The 25061-nt window shown below is 38.6% G+C and overlaps 1 protein-coding gene across 7 annotated transcripts in view; it reads left to right on the forward strand.

Moving 5' to 3' along the window:
* The window catches only part of GRIA4 (glutamate ionotropic receptor AMPA type subunit 4), a 433158-nt gene that overhangs the window by 345995 nt on the left and 62102 nt on the right, over positions 1 to 25061 (forward strand). For 6 of the 7 annotated variants that reach the window (XM_059707932.1, XM_059707931.1, XM_059707930.1 and 3 more), the window contains 4 exons: positions 4001 to 4168; positions 5570 to 5674; positions 13221 to 13331; positions 21436 to 21642. In XM_059707932.1, coding sequence (XP_059563915.1) covers positions 4001 to 4168; positions 5570 to 5674; positions 13221 to 13331; positions 21436 to 21642 — 591 coding nt within the window. Of the gene's footprint in view, positions 1 to 4000; positions 4169 to 5569; positions 5675 to 13220; positions 13332 to 14635; positions 15877 to 21435; positions 21643 to 25061 lie in introns of those variants that run through there. The other variant, XM_059707937.1, reaches the window with a different exon arrangement.

Genomic DNA, 25061 nt, shown 5'->3' on the forward strand with positions numbered 1-25061 from the left:
GGTTATGATGCAAGTGTCCCGGCCCAGCTGCTGCCATCTTTGTAGCATCAATTTGCATATTCCCTCCTTACTGGCTGTGGGCTCTGCCATCTTTGTCGTGAAGTGATGGTTAATTTGCATATTCTGTCTTTATTAGATAGGATTGTTGATTCATGAACAGTGAAGTCATGGCCAACAGCATTATGACTCATGCCTAAACAAAGCCTACCTCATGTATTTTCTCCATAAAGCACACCACAGCCTTCTTGCACTGAGGAACACTAAGCAGATCTACACTTTTGAGCCCTTTTAAACAGTGAAATTATCAGCAAAAAGCACAAAACCGTGAGAAACCTGGCACTAAACAGATCACATGGGGACACTTGTCTACAGCCTGAGAGCTGAAACAGGAAGGCAGAGCGCGGCCTTGTGGCTGCAGCTGGGAACCTGTGCCTTAGGGAACTGAGGTTAGCACCATGCCACACACATATGCAAATAACTGCCCTGATGATTGATTTGGGGATCACAAATTTGACCAAGAAGGCAAATTTTCAAATATGGAATCCATGAATAATGAGGATTACATTAATTAAATTATACTTGATTTTTTTTGTGGGTAGTGTTTTAACCAAGATTTAAAGCATGATTTCTGATCTTGTCTCACTCTGCCTTCAGAAAAAAATATTCTGGCCCTAGCCAGTTTGGCTCAGTGGCTAGAGTGTCTGCCTGCAGATTAAAGGGATCATAGGTTTGATTCTGGTCACATACTTGGGTTGTGGGTTCGATCCCCAGTGGGGCTGTACAGGAGGCAGCTGATCAATGGTGTTACTCTCTCATTAATGTTTCTATCTCTCTAGCCCTCTCCCTTCCTCTCTCTCTCCTGAAATTAATAAAATAAAAATATATAGTTAAAAATATTTAAAAACATTTAAAAAATAAAAATATCTTCTGGAATAAAGGTTTTCCACAATACAGACCTAACAAGTCTTTCCAATTTTGTCCCTCTGCTCCCTTTGTGGCCAGGAAAATTAAACAGTCCTAACTGTTCCCACTCCTTCTCAGTCCCCTGCTCTTGCTGCGCCTCAGCTGCGCTCCACCTTCATTTCCACCGTCCCAGCCTTAAACTCAAGTTCATTTTCTCTGTAAAGACTTTTCTTAGTCCTCCAGTACATATGATCCTTTCTCCTTTGTAATGGCCATAATCTTTGAGTGTACACTTCTCACCAAGATCTTACCAAAGTTACTAGTCTACTTGTGTCTCATCTATATACACCTTTGGGCAGAAACCACCTACTATGTGTCTTTGTAGTCCTCACCATTGCCAGCCAAGGTCGAGCACATTTTTCAAGAGCTCTCAGATATGATGTAAAATTTTATTCTCACAATGACCACAGGTTTGTTTTGGGTGTTTGTTTGTTTGTTTTGCTCTGTTTTGTGTTTCATAGCTGGAAAATGTACTCCACATTCCCATAAGATTGAGCGTAGCAGAACAAGAATTCATCTAGTTCTTTCTTCTCAAAGCCCAGACCCTTCCACTGCCGTATGATTCTGCCAAACTGTTTTGTTATCTGCAAACCTGGGTAAACAGTACTCATCACCAATCTAACCACTTTAGTAAACTGAAGTGTTTAATTAATAAGAATTTCCTGGATGCCATCTACCACTGTGTGTGCCCATACATATGATTTTTTTAACATTAGCACAATAAGACATGTGGGAAAGAATTAAATCCTTCGCAAAGGTAAAGCTGATTTAAACTGCTGCTACTTTCCATCCATCAGCACAATGACCTGCCAAAGGCCTAATGCTATGGCTGAATGTCTGCTTTGCTCTGCTCCTCTCTGTATGACATCTGTCCTTTTTTACACTTCACTTGTTTCATAAGAAGGGATGGGCTTTGTAAAACACAGCAAATGTATTTGCTCTTTGGTGCCATCTCTTCTCAGCTTTTTTCTCCCTATTAAAAAAAAGCAACAATTCTCTCTCTCTCTCTCTCTCTCTCTCTCTCTCTCTCTCTCTTCCTAAAATACTAACATTAAATTATTCCTTATTTTTTGTTTTTAAAAGTCCTACTTTATTTTTTGTTTTTATTTTCTTGCCTTACCAAAAGATGATTTGAAGGATTTCTGTACTCAAAGAGATGTTGGCCTAGGCAGGAGGGGAGAGAAAGAGAGAGAGAGAGAGAGAGACTTCTTGTTCTAGGTGAGAAGGTATATACTCATCTTTGATTTGTCACCTTGCTTTAACACTTACATTTCCTTGAGCCACTCCAACCTGTGTGAGTGCCTATGCCTGTCCTTAAGCCTATTTTGTCACATCCTTGAAGAATATGTAGCAAGGCTCTTAATTTACACTCCTCACACATATCTTTCTAATGAAGCTTTTTAATGAGGTGCCGTACCACCGTTCAGAGATTCTTTGTTAATTTATATCCTTTAACATTTCTATGTTATTCCTGGAATGCTGGCTTCTATGCCTAGTAGACATATTGCATAAGTTTACTTTCTACAGTTAGAATTTCAAATAATTTTTCTTTGTCTATAAGCAGCAAATCAGGGAGATCATCTTCCGTATTCCACAGCACAAAACTACACCTAGTTTAAGATTAGAATGTGTTAATCATATGGAATTGAGGCCCTGGCTGTGTAGCTAAATTGGTTGGAGTTCTGTCCTCATGCACCAGGGTTGTAGGTTCAGTCCCCAGTCAGCAAGGCACACATAAGAATCAACCAGTAAATGCATAAATAAGATGAATAACAAATTGATGTTTCTCTCTCTCTCTCTCTCTCTTTAAAAATCAATAAAAAATTTAAACATATAGAATTGACCACGTGGAGTTCCTGAAAGAGATAATGTAGCTTTTTGTCATGATTGGCAGCTGATGTTCTGCCATGCTTCAAAAAAAATAGTGCCGCCGAAACCGGTTTGGCTCAGTGGATAGAGCGTCGGCCTGTGGACTGAAGGGTCCCAGGTTCGATTCCGGTCAAGGGCATGTACCTGGGTTGCGGGCATGTCCCCAGTGGGAGATGTGCAGGAGGCAGCTGATCGGTGTTTCTCTCTCATCGATGTTTCTAACTCTCTATCTCTCTTCCTTCCTCTCTGTAAAAAATCAATAAAATATATTTTTAAAAAAAAAAAAAAAATAGTGCCATATTCCTCATGATTGGGAATTTTCTTATCAAACTCTACAAGAATTCCCTGTCTTATTTTGATTTTTACCTGTTTTTACTCACTTTCTCCCCTAACCTTAATAACCCTTCTATGAGGGCTCTGTCTTTTCTCAAAGAGAAGCATTGGGCGATTATCAAAAAACAGATAGTCTCTACTTCACTTCTCCACTGTGATCCAAGGTTATGATGGAAAACTGGAGAAATGGTTTAGCCTTCCTGAGCACACTCAACAGACATGGACATAATAATACTCACTGTTACTTAGCACAGTGACTGGTGCAAACACATCTGTTAAATAAGTAGATGCTATTTCTGGCATCCAATATCCGAGTAACAATAAACATTCATTCTTCTGAGGAACTGAACAAAGATACACACTTCAGATCTATAGACATATATTAAATCTCAAGGCTCCCAGCCAGGCATTTTGGAAGAGAAAAAGAGTGAGCCACCCCAGCGCTCCTGGGTCTCCACCACAGCAGCAGGCTACAAGGCAGGTGGTGGCAACACTGCTCTTAGATTACGTTAGTGTTTCTGCTAAGACTTAATGAAAAGATCTCACCTAAAGGTTTTGCTTCTTCCTTCTTCCCATTGTTAGACAACTGGACATTAGAATTTCTGCTCTTCAGTCAGTGTTTTCTCCTTTTTCAATTAGAGTCATAAGATTCGGTATATGGTCTTTGTAATCCAGCAATAATAAAAAATCTCGATGCTGGAAGCAATTATCAATAATTTAACTGTGCTTCAGACAGGATGAGGTTTTATGTTATAAACCCACAGTGCTGCCAGACTATTCCTGTTGGTTGATAAGATTTTAACATTTACCCTTATAATTACTTTCGTTTTATTAGTACACATCCGCTCTGACTTACGATGGAGTCCTGGTGATGGCCGAAACTTTCCGAAGTCTTCGAAGGCAGAAAATTGATATTTCAAGGAGAGGGAATGCTGGGGACTGTCTGGCAAATCCTGCTGCTCCATGGGGCCAGGGAATGGACATGGAGAGGACACTCAAACAGGTAACTCGCCATTTTATTTGAGCTCAATTTATTTAACACTGCTGTTCGAGTAGAGTATTCACATAAACAGAATAATGTATTTGAAAGTAAATATATGTAAAAGTCATTTTAATATATTGGACTGTTACCATTTTTGAGACATTTCTAAATAGAATACTGTGTTTATATCCTGTGTAGATGTTTAGTCAGGATAAGCTAGGTTATGCTGTACTAACAAACAACCCCAAGTTCCCGTGGTTTACAACCATAGAAGAGTGTTTCTCACTCACAAACACACTAAGGTAGCAGGGACACTCTGTTTATTGTAATCACTCAGCAACCCAGGCCGACAGACAACTACCATCTTGAATGTTACAAAGAGAAATAAAGTTGAGGCAAGGTTTCAATTTGACAATTAAACTCTGGCCCAGCAGTGACCCTCATCACATTTGTTTACAACTCATTTGTCAGAAGAGGGTCACATAGGCCTCACTCACCACCAGGGATTCAGGAAGTATGAGCTTACCTTGAGCCAAGAATGGGGAAGACCCAGAAATATTTGGAAAACACTAATGACAACCTCAGTAGATCTTGAAATTGCCTTGTAACCTTGGATTAAACTATTGATTTTAGTCTTTTATAGTTATACTAACACTATTTTTCAAATGTTTAATGTACTATGTTTATATTTTTAATATTACATTTTAAGTGTTCTGAAATGCCATGCGTTCAGAACATGTTACATAAAAAATGAATAGGGCCCTAACCGGTTTGGCTCAGTGGATAGAGCGTCGGCCTGCGGACTGAAAGGTCCCAGGTTCAATTCCGGTCAAGGGCATGTACCTTGGTTGCAGGCACATCCCCAGTAGGGAGTGTGCAGGAGGCAGCTGGTAGATGTTTCTCTCTCATCGATGTTTCTAACTCTCTATCCCTCTCCCTTCCTCTCTGTAAAAAAAAAAAAAAATGAATAGGAAGGAAATTTGGAATATTTTCAAAATATATGTATATTTTTAATTTTTTACATCTTAATTTTAATGTTAGCAAGGAAAAATATGATCCGATATGGTTATCAGGGCTGTTTATTATGTGCATCTATAGAAAAAACTGAAAATTAAATATAAACAAACCATATTTCTGTTCCTATAAACAATACTTCAATTCTAAGGAGTATTCTGTCAGTTACAATGGAAACTTCATAATATAAAAAACAAATTACACATATTCATCTTCCAGCTATACAGTAGAATTGTTTATTTGTTCCTTTGGTATTTCTCTTTCCCATGGTGTGCTAATGAGTTCCTTGTGTCGTCCCACACCTATATCTGCTCTAAGCCTAACAGATGAAGTTGAGATTTCTATAGGTGAAATGGCAAATAAACACATGTTTGGGTTTGTTTTTGTTGTTTTATTTTTCATTTATAGGTTCGAATTCAAGGGCTGACAGGGAATGTGCAGTTTGACCACTATGGACGCAGGGTCAATTACACAATGGATGTGTTTGAGTTAAAGAGCACAGGGCCGAGAAAGGTGAGCCATGCTCAAACTGTTGTCTGACTTTGCATTTGATATTTTCAAAGGCTTATAGGTGAAAGGGAACTGGATATTCTGCATTTTTAAATATGTGTACTTACAAATAACACTGTATTGATAATCTGCGCTGAAATATAGCTGCTATTTAGTCATGTGCCAAAGCTGAAACAAACTAATCTATACACCTTTACATCCTTCATCCAAAATGGAAGCAAAGCAATATATTTTTTAAAGCTTAGCAAAAAGAATCCCACACAACCAAATTCATGCTGCTGAAAAGCACACAATGCAAGTAAGATACCCACATGTAATCATTTATAGAGACAACGGAGAAAACTGTTTCCAGTGGGTGGGCACATTTTGAATAGGCTGATGTTCTTGAAGTTAACACATTCAAGTGAGCAAAGGAGAGAGCAGATGGAAGATAAGATAGATAAGATCAGTGTCAGGCTGAGGAGGGAGGGAAATACCTAAGAAACTCCCACTGAGGGGCCAGGGAGGTAGTTCAGGAGCTGTGGGTGGCAGATCCTGGGATTTCAGAAGGTAACTCTGGGGGTGTAATGTGACGGGGCATGTGGGCAGTCTCCCCAGCATCTGGAAAATATACAGTGAAGCAATACCGTCCCACCACAGTAATTGGCTACGTACATTTTATTCACTTATAATTAAACTAGGGGCCCGGTGCACGAAATTCGTGCACTGGGTGTGTGTGGGGGGGAGTGTCCCTCAGCCCAGCCTGCCCCCTCTCACATACTGGGAGCCCTCAGGCGTTGACCCCCATCACCCTCCAATCACAGGATCGGCCCCTTGCCCAAGCCTGACGCCTCTGACAGAGGCGTCAGGCCTGGGCAGGGGACCCTCATTTCCCCCCATCACTGGTTCTGCCCCCAGCCCAGGCCTGATGCCTCTGGCCCAGGCATCAGGCCTGGGAGGGGACCCCCAGACCCTCTGATTGCTGGCTCTGCCCCTTGCCCAGGCCTGATGCATCAGCCAGAGGCGTAGATCCCCATCACCCTCTGATCACCTGATCGGCCCCTTGCCCAGGCCTGACGCCTCTGCCAGAGGTGTCAGGCTTGGACAGGGGACCCCCATCTCCCTCCAATCACTGGCTCTGGCCCCCGCCCAGGCCTGAGGTCTCTGGCCCAGGAATCAGGCTTGGGCAGGGGACCCCCATCTCCCTCTGATCGCTTGCTCCACCCCCCGCCCAAGCCTGACGCCTCTTACCCAGGCTTCAGGCCTGGGCAAGGGGACCATCATATCCCCCCAATCCCCGGCTCAGCCCCCCGCCCAGGCCTGATGCCTCGGCCAGAGGAGTTGACCCTCATCACCCTCCGATCACCAATCACCGGATCGGCCCCTTGACCAGGCCTGAGGCCTCCGCAGAGGTTGCAGGCTCCGCCCCTGCCCAGGCCTAACACCTCTGGCTGAGGCGTCCGGCCCGGGCAGTGGGGACCCGCAGCTGCAGCGGCCCCGCGATCGTGGGCTCCGCTTTAGGCCCAGGCAAGGGACCCCTAGCTCCTGGGACTGCCAGCTTCGACCTTGCCCAGCTCCCATCGCTGGCTCCACCCCTACTTCCTGCTATCACTGGCCAGGGTGGCAAAGGCGCCTGATTCTCCGATCATGGCTGGGTGGCAGGGCAAAGGCGGCCCCAGGGCCACCTTTGCCCTGCCCCCCAGCTCTTAGCTCCCCCCTGGGTTTCAGATCACTGTCAGTGGCAGGGGCTTCTTCCTGCTTTCCCTTTCGCCTCCCTGCATTGTGCCTACATATGCAAATTAACTGCCATCTTGTTGGCAGTTAACTGCCAATCTTAGTTGGCAGTTAACTGCCAATCATAGTTGGCAGTTAATTTGCATATAGCCCTGATTAGCCAATGAAAAGGGTATCGTCGTACACCAATTACCATTTTTCTCTTTTATTAGTGTAGATGATTTTTAACATTTTGTTTCTCTAGGATCAGCTAGGGTGCTCAAAGAAAGAGAACGTTCAAGTTATTTATCTAAAAACTTCGTTTGTTTCTTCGCTTGGCTGTTTAAGAAACAACCTTTCCCAAATATGCTCTCCTGCTTTACTAGAATAATTATAGCTACACGTTATGAAAAGCCTGCTGTGTTCCAAGCATGGGACTTGGTGCAACTTAATCCTAACAGCAAACTAAACATTAGTACTATCTCCCTTTTTCCAATGAGAAAAATCTTTGGTCCAATAGGGCATGGTTACTTGTTCAAGGCCTGTTATTAAGAAAACAAAGACTTTAATTCAGATATGTCTGACTCCAGAAACTTTCTATACCATTAGCTCACCTGAGTAGACCCTGCTGTAAGGGAATGTATTTTCTAGAAGGATAGAATACAATAAGTTCCATATGACAGTTAAAGAGTAGGCATGTGGCAGTTCCAAGGAGGAAAAGGTCACTTCCAGCTGGAGAAAAGCAAGTCAAGCAAGGAAGGCTGCGTGGAGGAGGTGGGGTGAAGCGTAGCCATGAAGTTAGAGTTTGAAGTGGAAGAGGCAAGAACCTGCAGACAAGTGGCAGGAAGGACAATTAACAGCTGGAAATGGCAAAGGTTTTCTGAGTTGTGTTTTGCTGCAGTTCTTCATAGCGTGTGCTCTGCATACTTGTGAGGAGAGATTTGGAGCTGCGTAGAACCATCGCCATCTAGCGTTTCAGCCTCTTGTGGCGTCTCCTAGAGCGCAGGCTGACAGCTAATCCAGAGCATGCCGGCGCCTACCTGCTCCAGGTCAGGCGGGCAGGAGATGGACAACAGCTGGGAAGCCAGCGCATGGCGGGCTCCTCTAAGGACCTGCCACAGCAAGGGACGGAGATGCATTCTTAATGAGACATTTAGGGGCTCCATGTGAACCCCGACTTGACCTCTGTCAGCACACAGCCAACAACCACCGAGAAAGAGGCCCCTGGTAAGCAAAGGCCCTCGGCGAGCCGGGGAGCAGACAGCACCCTCTTCGGGCCCCTAGAAACACCGGCTCACAGGGGACAGACACAGGCACAGGCACACCTCCCGGCCACCACCGGGTCTTACAGATGAGCCCAGAGCAGGAGCTTTCTAACATGCAAGACAGCTCCGCCTTCCACAAGACATGAAGTGCAAAAGTGAAATGATCTCTCCATGAAAGAAAGAACAATGGGGAAGAAGAAGCTGACAGTGACCAGTGGCAATATCCGGTGGACTGTGTGATAGAACCGGATCTTTTCATGGCCTCGTGGGCCACAGTGGTAACAAAATGAAGTTTTTTGAGGAGAAAGCTTAAAGAGTAAGGTGGGAGAGTGAGGAACACTCAGCTGGCATTTGTCTAAGACGCTTCCATGAAATATGAAGTGTAAAATGGTGTGGCCTCGGCTATGTTTTGCTGTGGCAACGATCCACTTGGGCATTCTGCCAGGAACATTCAACTGAAAAAGTTGCTGCGTGAGGAGCCGGTGCTGCCGGGACCCAGCAGGACGTCTGGGAAGCGAGCAGTTGTCCTTGTGGATGGGACACCTACCGCCTTGGGAAACAGATCAAGAGCTTGCCCACCCGTTTGTCTGACTTCTGCAACAGGGGAGCCACAATGCTCTTTCTGACGTCCAGGTCCTAAGTATGGTGGACTCTTCCTGTCAGCTGGTGACCCCCCACTGCCCCAGAAAATGCTCCAGGGCCAGACTTGCACGATGTCAGGACTTCATAATCAGAGAGATTATATTTATTGAAAGACACAGTAATGGAAAATTGATGTGCATTTTTATATGTCATCCTCCCAACAACCAGAAAGTAGGATTTATTTTTCTCATTTTTTAGAAGAGAAAGTCAGGCTCAGAGAAGCTAAGTTACCTGCCCAGGATGTTCAGCTGGAAAGGGATGGAGCGGCAGTGGAGACCAAGCCTTATCCAGCCCCAGGGCTCAGCTCCTCGCTGCTGAGATCTGAGTCCCAGGGTCCACTAAGGCTCTTTAGAGCTGGAATTGACAAGTGTGAGCAAATCAGCTCTTGAAGGAGCCAATGAGGAGTGGAACAGGGGCTCCTCACAAACCCTCAGTCCCTACGCAACCCCTTTCTGGTAGGCAAAGTCCACTGTAAATACAGAGATTTTACTCTTACATTATCTTATGACTAGAGGCCTGGTGCACAGATTCATGCACATTGAAAGGAAATTAATTAGAAGGTGGCCAGCAGGGTGGGACTGGGTGAGATGGCTGGGACATGCCCTGGAGCCAGCCTCCCGTGTCCCTCCCTGGCCAGCCACACCTGAGGCGGTGCTGGGGCTTGAAGGGCGTCTGTGAGCGGGGTCCCTCCAGCACAGCCATGGGAAAACTACGGCCCGCAGGCCGGATCCGGCCCGTTTGAAATGAATAAAACTATTGAAAAAAAGACCGTACCCTTTTATGTAATGATGTTTACTTTGAATTTATATTAGTTCACACAAACACTCCATCCATGCTTTTGTTCCGGCCCTCCGGTCCAGTTTAAGAACCCATTGTGGCCCTTGAGTCAAAAAGTTTGCCCACCCCTGTTCCAGCAGGTGGGGTCTGTCGTCCTGGCCTGCGGGGATCGGCCGAAACCGGCAGTCCCACATCCCCCAAGGCTGTGGTCGGCAAACCGCGGCTCGCAAGCCACATGTGGCTTTTTGGCCCCTTCAGTATGGGTCTTCCACAAAATACCACGTGCGGACATGCACGTACAGTGCGTTTGAAACTTCGTGGCCCATGCACAGAAGTTGGTATTTTGTGGAAGAGCCACACTGAAGGGGCCAAAGAGCTGCATGTGACTCGCGAGCCGCAGTTTGCTGAGGGGCAGTTTGCAGACCACTGCACCAAGGGGTCCCGGAGTGCCAGAGGGCACTCTGCAAAGTTGCTGTCTGCCCCCTGGTGGTCAGTGTGCATCATACCTATTGGCAAACTATTTACCCTCTCTAATCTCCAGTTTTTAAAATATGTAAATGATGACAATACATACCTCCCTTAGAGCATGGTTGTGAGGATTAAAAGTAAAGCACCTAGCATAGTCAGTTGCTTAGCCTTTTACATATATAGATTAGGTTTGTACACAATTCATCTTAACAAGTCCAAAAAAAACAAATACTTTTCTGACACCACTTGCCAGTTTAGTGATTTGAATGCTTCCATATTTTTGCTCTAGCATTACAAAACTATTTTTCAACCCATTTCTCTCTCTAGGAAAATACCTAGTTCCCTATCTGATTAAATGAGATTAGGCTTGGGAAAAGTTCCTAGCAAATTGTGAAATGTTGTGAAGAACTAGAGAGAAACTCCTCCATGTCATATGAGGTTCCAAGTCCAAACTTCCAGATTCCTTTCTTTAGGAAGAGACCCCTGCATCACTGTCCACTCCATATAATCTTACTTTCCAATAAGCCCATGGCCCATATGAGATCCAGCATTAATTGTTCCCATATTCGAAACTATGGCTTTTTATTTTCACCAGAATTGTAAATATATATAAGGCGAATAGGTACAGCTGGGTAAATTTTTGCTTGTTATTTTAATTTGTCAGCACTTCTAAATCATTTATCTTTTGGAGGTATCAAAGGTTGTTTTTAAATGAAAAATGTCAAGGTCTGGCCAACATGTGAGGACTCTCCAGAATGTGCCCCAGCTCCGTGGTGTTTCGGTTGTGGGAATAAAGAAAAATGGTCTTTCCCAGAGAATAGGCTGCTGAGATCTGCAGGGTGGCTGCAGCTAATGAAGGGCTAAACTCTAAAACCTGTTTCCATGTCATTTGTCTGGTAGAAAGGAGAATTAATAGGAAACAACTAATATGTTGTTGTTTTTAAGTACATGTAGGACTTGAGAAATGGTAGGACTCAATGGCATACTTGTTTTTAAATTAAATTGATCATTGGGTTATTAAATAAATACCAGCTACAAATGAATTCATATGAACAATTGGAAATGTTTGTTGAATTCCTACACACTCATAATTTCAGATCACACTAAGTACGGCAAGCCATATTAATGAAAATTTTTCTCCAACTATTCTGTTATTGAGTTATGTATAAACTATTTATGAATAATATTGTGCTTCTTTCTGACATGTTAATGCTTATTTTATTTTAATATGTGCACAAATGTTAACACAGTTTAGAAACTTGAAGGAAGCAAGAGAGACTTCCTACACATATTAGAACAAGTAGTGAGCAGACCAGTGAGCTATTGCATACATTTTATTGGACACATGAGCTTTAGGAACTGCATCCAGAAATTCAAGGAGAAAAGTGTGGAAAGCATTAAATAAGCACCCATTTGGGGAGGCGCTGGAGCATAATAACAAACGCATATGGATTTGGTGTCCTACAGACCTGCGTTTTGAATTCTGGCCCTACTGGAGTATAACCTTGTGAAATGTATTTAATATTCTAATATGGGTTTTCAAATCTAAACCATAGATAATAACAACATCTATTTCTGCATTTGCTTTGTTTATAAACTTTAAGATGTGTATTTACAAAAACACTGAGTACAGTGTCTGTTGCAAAGCAAGCAGTCAATAGCGGTAACCATAATGTTCTGCATGATACAAAGGCCCCTAACCTTCCTTTAAGACCCTATTGTGGCCCAGGCAGGTGTGGTTCAGTTGGTTGGAGCATCGTCCCATATACAGAAAGGTCAAGGGTTCAATTCCTGGTCAGGGCACATACAAAAGTTTTGGATTTGGTGCCCTGTCGGGGTGCCTACAGGGGCAGCTAACCCTTGTTTCTCTCTCACATTGATGTTCCTCACTCTTCTCTCTATCCTTTCTCTCCTTTCTCTCACTATTCTCTCTCTCTCTCTCTCTCTCTCTCTCTCTCTCTCTCTCTCTCTCTCTCCCCCTTCCTCTCTCTAAAAGAAAAAAAAGGCCCATTATAGTTTACTACTGTATAAAACACTTAACTAATTACTTAATTTATCATATGAAAATAAGTTTGCATCAAATCTAAATTACAAATTAAGATAAAGATTTCATTTAAAAATGAAAAAGTGATTTTGAAAATGAAAATATTTTTTATTAATCTCTGATGTATTGGGCATTTTAGAGATGAAAAAACTGTTACCGAAGGACTAGGTTATGTCAAACCAAAAACTGTTTCTATGTTGCTTTAAAAAAAAACACCACAAGTTGGTTTTGCTGGAAAATATCAAATTGTTTTTGCTGGAAACTAGCCATATTTACAAATGTCTCTTTGTAAATGGCTCTTCCCTTTACTGTGAGACCTGTACCGTTACTGATAAAATCATGCAATATTAGAGAGTACCAGTCCATCCCACTAGAAGAGAGGCTCAACATAAAATGGTGTCTCACCTATATCCATGTTCCTTTTGAACCACTCCTTCCCAATGCCTCGGCTACTCCATAATTCTAAACTGTAAAGTTGCCCAATCCATCATCAGGCAGTATCGTTAACGTCAGGAAAGCTGGCTGATCATCAATTAAAAATAACTTCCAAACTCTTTTTTACCTGTGTTTTTTAATTTGTTTTGTGTTCTTATTAATATCACTCATTGTTCCCATAAGAATATTCTAAAATGTGTTTTCAAGAATTTTCTCTATTTGGCAGGTTGGTTACTGGAATGACATGGATAAATTAGTCTTGATTCAAGATGTACCAACTCTTGGCAATGACACAGCAGCTATTGAGAACAGAACAGTGGTTGTAACCACTATTATGGTAAGTTTCGGTCTATGCTTTCTGCTGTTCCGTTTTGTCCACAGGCAACTTTAATTCCCAGCTGTGGTGAACAGGGAGGGTGGAAGCAGTGGTGACATGGGTGCTCCGATCCACAAAAGTCTGATGAGACTTTGAGTAGGTTTGTCCTGAGCTTTGAGTACATTCAGTACTTTTATTTGTATTATCTTCTGTGGCATTGTTGTTCTTAGAAAAATGCTCAAATGTCAAAAATTGAAACTGTCATGCCCTAGTTGGAAATGTGTGAAATGCTAACATTCCAAAGGACAAAAGAATGAACATGAAAAAGATCAGTTACCAATAACCTAAAATATCTGGTAGTAAACACCATATTATTATTGTTATTATATTTTTAAATATCAATGTGATAATAGTTAATGGTGTTTAAAATTATTATTTCCAGGGAGTTTAATCATTGGGCAATGATTCACATTGTCTGTTTGTATGGTGTAGGAATGAATGTGAAGATTTTAATGAGCATGTTTACAATTGAATGCTTTAGAAATAAATTTGTTTTATATTTATTTTTAATGCAAACAAATTTTTGCACCGATTATTTTTCTCATTGACTAGTGACAAATAACAATATAATGTATAGGACTTCCAGGAATTAAGAAAAATATGACTGCTTCATTCATTCACCTTATAAAATACAAAAATACTCTGAATTTTAAGGCTACTTTTTCAAAGAGATTTTCATGAAGCTACCTTTTAAATAATAGAAATTCTTATATATTTTTCTCTTCTAAAGTCAAATATGCCCTTTAGAGTCAATGCTAGTCAAAGGAGATCAACAATCGGTGACCTTTTCTATCTAATTTAAATTTACACATCCTCAGCTTACTGTCTTGTTAGGCAGAGCATATTTTTAATTATTTATGGAGCCCTTACTCTAAATAAAGTGGAAGTATTTTATGTAATTTAGTTTTTAGCTCATGTAATTTTAATTTGAGGTTTTAGTAATGCTGAGTTATTTCCAAAATGTTGACATTGAGGTCAAAGCATAAAAATGCAGAGAGAAGCTTTCATATGTGCAATTAGCTTTATCTGTGGTGCATCACCAGCCAGCAATTTAATGTTGATCTGCCAAGTCTTGATCAGAAGTTTATGATTTTAGAATGAAACCAATCAACCACAATCTTTATGTAAGAGTGCAAAGTATATACCTTCTCACTTAATTGTGTAATATTTGCATGGGACTTGGAAAGCAATGCATATATATTTCTTTTCCTAAAAAAGACACAGTAATGGAAATTCATACTTCAGTACAGTCCTCCTCTTTTCAGCCTCTGATGAAGAATCCTATTTTAAGAAATTGATCGAGAAAGAATTGAGTTCCACGGTGTTCGACTATTCCTAACAAGGCTCAAGTCTTGTTCTCCTGTGTAGTAAATTTAATGTAAATTTTCATATGGGATTCTTCCTGGATGACCAACTCTGGACTACCAGAAAAATTTTTTTTAAGTTCTGTGACTTTTCTGGGAAACAAGAACAAGAGAAGACTTACTCCTCATCTTTCTCAAGAAAATAAATAGATGTTGAAAAAAGAATCACTTAGCTATTCTGACATATCAGTTCCAATACCTTGAAATGAGGTCATTGTACGTAAATAATTGAATTATATCGCTCCTAATTCCAAGTAGATTTTCTAAAAGTAAATATCTATGAATTTGTCTGCTTATTTTCTGAATATGCAATGTTTTCTTTAAAGATTTTTTGAAATTTTGCCTGTTCTGTGTAAAATAAAGTGTTTTCGTGTGCATTATAGGTATAGTAATCTGGAGCATCTTCTTTCTATCCCTGTTAATAAAGGGACTGGAGATTTAATTCTTAAAACCAAAATATTGAACTGATTTTGCAAGCATGGCTAGTTTTTCTGGAAGCATGCTATAGAAAAAAGTAAGGAAAATTGATTGAAAAATCCAACTGTTTCCTATATACATAAAGAATATTCTGTAAAATTATCTGTTGTTTGACAGTGATATTATCAATATTTTGCTATCAAAATAGTGCAACACTAGTATCTGTCTTTTGTATAAAAATGTTATCTTCATATACATAATACCTCTGGTCTTTGCAACTACATAATTGTTCAGTAATTTAAAAAAAAAAAAAAAAAAGCTAATAGCAGAATCCTTTCCCTGAAAGTGTTCCTTGTATTTGCTTTTGTTAAAAATGGTAACCGGGGACCTGTGACATCTCTACCACCTCATTCCTTTTGAAAAAAAAAAAAGTATGGTTCATTGTAGATGAACGAGATATTGGCATCTGCATGTAATAATCCCCCAAATTCAATTGAAAACTTCCAATATAGAAGGAATTGGTTAGACATTGTAATGTATGCAAGACAGATACCTAGACACAGAAGAAGGCTGAGGGTGTGTGGCACTGGAGATCTTCATTCTGATTGAATTGCTATGGCATTGCTGTTCTCCCATTTGCCTTTCCTTTGTGTATGTTGTTATTTATTGGTTGCTACAATGTAATGATATATGCTATTGTTAAATAAAATTGATTGATCAATTCATTTATTCATTCCTTCATAAATATTTATTAAGCGTCTACTCTGTATTAGGCACAGTTAGAAGTCTGGAAATCTGTAAGAGAACAAAATAGACCAAATCCTGCATTCAGAAAATATATTCCAGTGAGAGAAATCAGACAAGAGACATAATAAATGTTACACAGCATTCTTAAATAAAATGTAGCTTTAGTGAGTTGCACCGTTGAACTTTATTTTTTGTGTTGTAGATCTATAATGGGATGTTCATTTTAATGTCTAATTTATTCTACCTGAATAGAGTCTTACTGAATTTAACTTAGCTACATTTGAACAAAAAAGTAAAACTGTCAATATCGTCAAATGAAAATCATGACTACAAAGTTGAAAGGTCTAAGGTTTTGGATTCAGATGTTCATCATTTTTTATCTTCAGTCTTGGTGACTAAAAATTTTATAAAATCTGTAAAACTTATCAGCATCTCACCATACAGAATTAACTTTTTACATTTAAAATAATAATTTCTGCAAACCACCTAAGGAAGCAGTATGTGCCATGTGGCTCGGACGAGTGCAGGACCGAGGGAAGGCAGCTTGCAGGGGACTCTGGGAAGGAGAGGCTGTTTCCCTGCAGCCCCTCTTCTTTCCCTGGATGCTGAACTCTCTGGAAAAGGGGAAATGGCGCAGGGATATTTCAGCCAAACCCAATTTTCCCACAGTCTTTACTAGTGAAGTTAAATGATGCTTATGCTGCATTATTCAAGTAAGAAAGTATTTCTTATCATCTTATAAACATACCAACCCTGTAGGAAACATTCCCATGGATCCAAATGCATTTCCCACAGTGTCAGAATTATGTTACAAACCTAAAAGCTATTTTACTTATCACACTTGATCTTGCTCGAGGTTAAATTTTATATTTCTTAGATGTTTTAGACTCTATCTTCTCTGGGTGCAATTCTGTGGATGCACTCTAAATAGACACATGTGGACATAGTACAACAATCTACACTATGCAGGTGGTGGCAAAAGTGGGTTTACAGTGGTGAGTATGCAAAAGTTTATTCTTGTACTATTATTTATTAATTATTGTATAACTTTGCATATGAACAACTGTAAACCTACTTTTTTCCACCCCACATGTAAAGGAAATACAGATATATTTATTTTCTTCTCTGTACCAAATATTAATATCCCCTATACACACCTGCCTCCAAAGGGATTATGTCAATTCATTTTTAAATAAAGTATTTTAAATAAACTTTAAATTGTGCAGCCATTAAATGTGCTTATTTTTTTCTGAATTGAATAACATTTTAATTTCCACTTTTAAAATGTTACCCATGGAGGAAATTATCTACATCTATTAAAATTCTTTGGAGAAAAGCAAATATCCACATAGCAAATACTGGTAGCATTGGTTGACACTCCTGGTTTTATTAACTGTTTTCCATTGTAATTCTAATGATTATATTTGTGATGTTTAGAAAATTTAAAGCTTTTCTAATAGGCTTCTATTTCAATAGTTTCACTTTTGCTAAAGACAAATAATCCAAAAAATTTTTCTCCGTAGGAAAATGATACTTCATTGATTGAAAATCATCTCAATTCATTTACACCAACATTTTCTTAACCAAGCCCTAAGGTAACACCTTTAGACAGAGATTGGTCTCTTTCCTGAAATGGCAGAGCAGGTGTAAAATGGAAATTTTACTATCCGTTATGGAAATTGTAGTAATAAACTCATAATTACTAAGAAGTAATGCTTTTAAAGTAACTTCTACGGCACTATTGTCCCACAGGGCACAGTAGTCGATAATAAAGATGGAAGGCTATACTCTTAAAAGAAAGAGGTTATATTCCACTTCTCTAATCATTCCATTTTTATTCGCAATTGAACATCTGAAACTCCATAAGGCTGCTTATCAAAGATTCCCCACAAATACCCTTAATGATTCGGTTGAACTCATTTTTTATTATATTGAAAAGATTTGGTATTAGCAGCCCCAAAACTTTGTATTAAATCTCCCCAAGTATGCAGTGTTTGAAGGGCTTACCTGTGGACAAATTTTCAGATTGAGGCTGGGGCAAGAGCACGTTGAGAGAGTGTTGAGAATTCCTATTCATTTTTAAAAGGAAAAATAAGAACCACTCAAAGGAATTGGGTAGAGCTGAGAGCTTTTGTTTAAGGAAAGCCTAGCCTTTCCCTCCTTTGTTCTCCCACCTCTCTGAATAAGTTCCTTTTATCTGTCTGGTGCTGCATGTGTCACTCCCCTGAATCTCAACAACTGTGCACAGCCTGGATGTGCAAAAGCCTAGCAAAATTCCTAATCAGCATCTTCAGCAAACTGAACGCTTTTGTAGCCTTTGTTGGTTTATTTGACAAGAAACAAAGACATGATGGACCCCTATTGTCTAAAGAAAATGGAGGGAGGGGATTGAAAGAAGACACTATTAATTTTTAAAGTTATATGTACATACACCTGTTTCAGGAGAGATGCCCTACCACTTGTTAGCACTTGCTTTCCTTTTTAAGAAGCCCAGATAGACCAGAAAATCTTTATATTTATTGAGTGCCTTATATACACCATACACGATGAGGCAATATGGAGAGCATTGTTTACTCAAGTTTCATATAAAGAATTTCATTCTCTAAAAATACAGAAATTCACTTCTTTAATCTCATCCTTTTTTTTCTTGTTAAAGCATATGGAATCTCAAAGAGTTGAATATATTTTGACAGATGCAATAATACCTTCAAATACTTTCAGATAGTTCAAATTATAGGTTCAACTCCCACTTCTGCTAGTTGTGAAATTGAACAGTTTGCTTAACCTCCTTGAGCCTTAATTGTTCCATCTGCAAAATGGAAAACGCCTGCCTCAGAATGTCAGTGTGAAAAGTAAATGAAAGGGCGCAATTAAAGAAGTTAGCATTGTACCTAACACAAAGTAAGCACTAAATAAGTAAGAGCTATTATTTTTTCCAGTACTCTTATTATTGTCCCTCACCACTCTCCTTTACCCTTATTTTAAAGAACTTAACATTAATTAATCGCAAGAGGACAAGGGGCATGTTTTATTTATTTTTGTACCCTTAGTTCCCAGCAAACTGCCTGGCATACAGTGGGTGCTTAATAAATGTTTGAGTAAATAATAAAAGTACAGCTTTTAATGAAGCAACAATTCACAAAATAATGTAGGAGGAATTTAGCAAATTAGATGGTAATACTAGCTAGAGAAACTGTTAAAATTTTATATATATATATATACATATATATATATACACATATACATATACATATACATATACATATACATATACATATACATATATACATACACATATATATATGCTAAAATTCATGTGTTCAAATATTCCAGACACTTTAGAATAGATTTTCAACCTTAGTACCAAAGGTGAGCATTATCTACACCTTATTTGAAAAGGTATTAGGTTTGTTGTACTAATAGCTATAGGTGATAGCTGTATACCCATTTCCATTAGAATGTTAAATATTTTACAATGTGTGAATCTTGCTTTTTTCTACACATTCTTCCATATTTTAATTAGCTATTATAATAAAAAAATAAAAATGAAAAGATTAGTTCATTTTAACTACTATTTTATAGCATATCTTAGAAATTAATAGTGCTTTGCAACAAATCCCAAATTTTCACAACCACATTTATAATTTGTAAAACTTTATATTTAGAGAATGTTTTCTATAAACTAATAATTTCCAGCTACCTAAAGAACAGACAATTAGTTGCCTTAATTTTATAGACCGATAAACTTTCTTTAAAACATTATATTTAGAGATGTTTTCCATAAACTAATAATTTTTATCTATAGAAAGAAAAGGCAATTAGCTGCCTTAATTTTATAAAGCAACTACAGATGGATAAGCTTGACCTGGCCAGCTTTGCTTAGTGGATAGAGCATCAACCTGCAGACTGAAGGGTCCCAGGTTCAATTTTGGTCCAGGGCACATGCCCGGGTTACTGGCTCAATCCCCAGTGAAGGGGATGGTTCTCTCTCATCATTGATGTTTCTCTCTCTCTCCCTCTCCCTTCCCCTCTGAACTCAATAAAACTATATTTTAAAAAAATAAAGATGGATAAACTTTCAAGTGTTAAAACATTTATCAAATCAAAGAAAACGTAAGAGACTTCCGGGTCACTTAGTCATGTCAACCTACGGCAGAATTTAAGAAAGTAATACAAGCACAGATCCTGACAGTGGCACACAGTAGTGTTCTTCAGGGCATCTCTGTGAGGAACTCAAAGAGCATTTCATTTACATTCTTAATCAAGTTTTTAAAAGTAGTTTCTACACTTACAAAGCACTTAGGAAAGCAATTAGCGTAGAACTGCCGTGTTGCGCAAAGTAAATTACACTCTAAGTCACAGTTCCAAGAGCAAGTTAAACTTCCACATTTACAAATTTGCTGAAACAAAAGATTTGTATCAGAATTACCAAATGGATGTTACCATGCGATTTTATAAAATATAAATACACGATCTCAATGATGTTGTGGCCAAGAGTGGTCATTGCTTGTCTGCAAATAACTGAAATTTCTGAGGTGTGGCCAGGAGTTCACTGTGGATTGCACGTTTGCCAGGGCTATCTTTTAGTTGGTGGCTTTAGTTTCCATTTATAAAATCAATGCATTCTGCTAACATGTCTTTAACTTCACGGCCTTTAACGAGTTTGAATTTGGTGTGTGTGTGTGCGTGTGTGTGCGTGCGTGTGCACACATGTGCTTTAACTGAAAACTGCAGTTTATCATATAAAATTTTTCATTGTATATGAATTTTTACAATAATTCTTCATCGTATTTTCTGTCTTATTTGCTTCAAATTGATAGTCACAACTGGAGAAAAATTGTTGGCTCCCATTGGAGACATGTAATAGAATAGAATAAAAATTCATGGAACAAAATTCCAATTAAATCCAAAATATTGGACAATTTTAAGGAAGCTAATTTGATGCAAATAAGTATATACAGTTTTTTAAACTATTAATTCTTCATTTTTATTTTAACTTGCGAGTGCCTGCTCTGAGAAAGGCATACTGCTACATGCTAGAGAGCCATGGGAAACGATCTAGCTCTTTTCCCAAAGGAGGGCACAGTTGACTGTGTCTACACAAGATGCGGAATATGGAGACAGGTGACTTTAAATTAGTCTTTTACTACATGAGGCGGACTACTAGATAGTCTTTAACTTCATGTAATAATTTGAAACTAATAATTTCATTGCCAAAGCTGATAACTTTGCTTCTCTAGATGATTATTAATGGACATTTTTCCCATCAGAGTTATAGTGCTAGGTATGTAATGATTACTCAATAGAAAATTATTTTATAGACTTCACATTCAGTATCTAGTGTAAAGCTATTTAATGTACTTCTAAGCATATTTATTTTTGTATATTTATTTTACTACTGATATCTAGCCACACAAAACCAGTGTGTATACAATACTAAATATAATACTTTTGTCCAATTCTGAAACTGGAGAGTTACATAGAGATTTTTCAATGTTTATAATTTCTCCTTTACAGTTCTACTTCTCTCATTATAGGAATCCCCATATGTTATGTTCAAGAAAAATCATGAAATGTTTGAAGGAAATGACAAGTATGAAGGATACTGTGTAGACTTGGCATCTGAAATTGCAAAACACATTGGTATCAAGTATAAAATTGCCATTGTCCCTGATGGAAAATATGGAGCAAGGGATGCAGACACAAAAATCTGGAATGGGATGGTAGGAGAACTTGTTTATGGGGTAAGCAAATCAATTGTTTACATAAACCTGAAACTTTTTTTTACATGAGCACATATCAATTTTTAAATGTCTATTACTGTTTTTTTTTAATTTGCAGTTACATTCAAAGAGACATATATGGTGTTCAACTATTTCTCTATTTCATTAATAATGCAATTCCCAAACAATGAGAGAAACTAACGCTTGATAACTTCAAAATAAGGAAAAAGAGATAAAAATTCAGAATATGATGTCCTATTTTTAAAAAACAACACTAACTTCAGTATCTGTGATGATTATTCTCTCATGTTTGATTCTTCTATCCCATAGACATGTTGTTTTGAGAAGTACAAAACAAATCCATTAGTAATTGTAACAACAGATTTCCTTCAATAGCATAAAGTTGAACCTCGTTTTAGCTAGTTTATTTATATCCCTATTGGTTGTAATTCTGGTAAATGTTTTTTAAGTAATTGGTGAAGTGATCACTACATTATTTTAACATCTATAAAATATTCATCAATAATGTGAGATTCTTACAATTCTGCTGAACACAGTAAATTTAAACTTTATGCAATGCCACAATTTTTTCGCACCTAGCAAAGCACAAAAGCTAGAATTTCTCCCACAGCAGGCCTCACATGAAAGCATGTCATGCCCTTTCTTTTGTGTTCCCCAGGTATCGCGCATACACATTCATAGCCAAGGGCGAATTCAGTGTGCACATTCCTGCCTGAATCAGAACAAGATCGCTCTCTTCAGCTACCACTGCAAAGTATCTAAATCAAACAAGCAGTTATCAAATGCTAGTGATGGTATGATATTTCCAAAGTCCAGAAACCCAGCCTTGAATAGTACATTTTATTCACCTAATAGTGAATAAAAGTCACATCACTTGCAATTTATTCTGAAATTTCCTATAAGCCAATTCATAGATCACAAATGTCACCTTCAAGTCACAGTCTGTCTGATTAATCCTCTCAAGGCCCCTTTGAAATGAAGGATTTTATGAAAGTCTTCCTTCCCCAGAAAAGAATAAAGTCAGAATAATTTAAAACATAAATGATGTCCTACACCAGGGCTGACTTTCCAAGCCAGAACTGCCATCCAAGTTTCATGATTCTGCATCTTGTTTTTCAAACCATGAAGCGATGAACATTCTCCACACAGTTCAGTCTAGTAGCTATAATCTCAGCAGCAAGAGGAAACTGTTTGGCATTAAAAAGTAATCAGTTATTTTATATTTATTTGCAAGAACTGCTGACTAGGTGACTTAAACAGGGGGCTTCGGACTAAGGGCAGGGAATGAAGTTGTAAAAAATCAAAAAGTATTTTATCCCAAGGCTCGTGATCAATTTGATATTGAGCTTTAAATTCCACAGGAAAGGGGGTCCTAACACTTGTGCTTCTTGGTAATATTTTAGACTTTAGATACAATAAGCCAATTTTAAATGTGAACATTATCCAGGTTATTATAATTCTCTACTGTACTTTATTTCCTTCAGAAAACAGTATTGAGTATTTCTCTTCAAAAAAATTAGGTTACCAATTAGTTATGGATGAGTTACTTTCTAAGGAGTTTTATATATATCCTCCGGAGTCCCTACCAATTGGGCAGTCCAAGCTCACCTCTTGCAAGGGTTCTGACCACATTTTATTAGGGGGATATTGTTTAAATAATGAAAATAAATTATATGAAGAGAGTAGCACAATTAAAAACAAAATCAGTAGTACACATGTCACAATAATCAAAGGTCTGAAGTCAGGCCATTCTCAGAGAGAAAGATTTTAACAGTGATTAATACTCATTGTAGTCATTCATTCATCAGCCAATCTGAGAGGATTTAAATATCCCCATTTCTGCCACTTCAGTTATCCACTTTTTTCTCAAAAGAAATCTTCTTCCATGCCTCTTACACTTTCTACAGATTTGGTATTTTCCATTCTGGTGTCTGCTAAGTCTGTACCTCTCTCTCTCTCTCTCTCTCTCTCTCTCTCTCTCTCTCTCTCTCTCTCCACTTACTAATACATGAATGCCCAGTTCAGTTCCCAGGGTTTTAGGTAAAACTCCATCCATTCTCTTCTACCTAACACAGGCTGTTAGACAGCAACATGCTTATCTTTGAATCCATTATTATTATTATTATTATTATTATTATTATTATTATTATTTCTTTATTCTTTGCTAATTTTGTAACTGTAATTGTTAGAATAGATTACGTGTGAAACACCTGTGATCTCCGCAGTGACTCAGAGGCTCAGAACCTCCCTTACACTTTAAGGTCCTTCCTGCCCATCACACCTGCTCACGTCCATCCTATGACCTGCGGTGGGCTGCTCAGGACCTTCTGGTCCCTGCCATACTTGTGTGTATTTTCATCCAAGGGGATATTTCTCAAAGTATGTTCCATAGCCTACCATGTGTTAAAATGCTGGTTCATGACTCTCACTCCAGAGGTCCTCCCGAATTCAAATACTACCAAGCTCTTGCAGGAGATAGTTTACACTTAATTTTCAGAATCGCTGAGAGGTAATGGAACCAGGCACACACAGCACATCCAATGATAGTAGAGAAAGCCCCAGTGTATCTTCTCTGTTCACTGGCCTCTTTCAAAACACCAATTTCAGACTTTGAACGTGTCCTCATTGAACATCACTGTCACCACCTTAATCCAATGTTGGTCTTCTTTTGTATCTACTTTTCTAAGCTGGAGACTCTTTTATTTCTCTCCATATTTCTTCCCTTTTAAGGTTTTTCCCTCATTAGTGGCAACATGTAAATAAAAATTTTCCAAAAGATACTACACAGAACAATGTAGTACGTGAAAGGTGGTGTTTCCAATCAATGAGAGGGTGCATTATTCATTTATCCTTGATAGCTGAACAATTACTTGGAAAATTAACAATTTTGTAACACATCATCATGTAGTATACCAAATAAGTTTTAGAGAGATTATCCTTATAGATGCTAGATTAAAATATGTATGGTTAAAAAATTAAAAATAGGGCAAGGAGAGGTCAATGGAGGGGAAAGGAGACATATGTAAAACTTTCAACAATAAAGAATTAAAATAAATAAATAATATGTAATTGAGATTGATCATATGATGTGAGGCTTATTCCAAGTATGAAATCAAAGGCTGAAAACACAAAAAAGGTAATTTTATATGACTTCAACAAAATTTAAAATGTGTGTATTGCAACAAAATACCATGAACTAAGTCAGCGATTTTCAACCAGTGTGCTACAAGAATTTGTAAAGCATACAATACTGTACCTGACTATTTAGTCAGGGGCACTGACCTCTTTTCCCTTAGATTGTCAAATAAAAAAATGACAGCAACCAACACAATAGCTATCCAGTGTAAATCAATTAAGATTATATCTATTTTTGTTTGTCAGATCAGCAAAAATATAATATATTTTTGGTGTGACACAGA

This window comes from Myotis daubentonii, chromosome 9 (assembly GCF_963259705.1).
Source record: "Myotis daubentonii chromosome 9, mMyoDau2.1, whole genome shotgun sequence".
NCBI lineage: Eukaryota > Metazoa > Chordata > Mammalia > Chiroptera > Vespertilionidae > Myotis > Myotis daubentonii.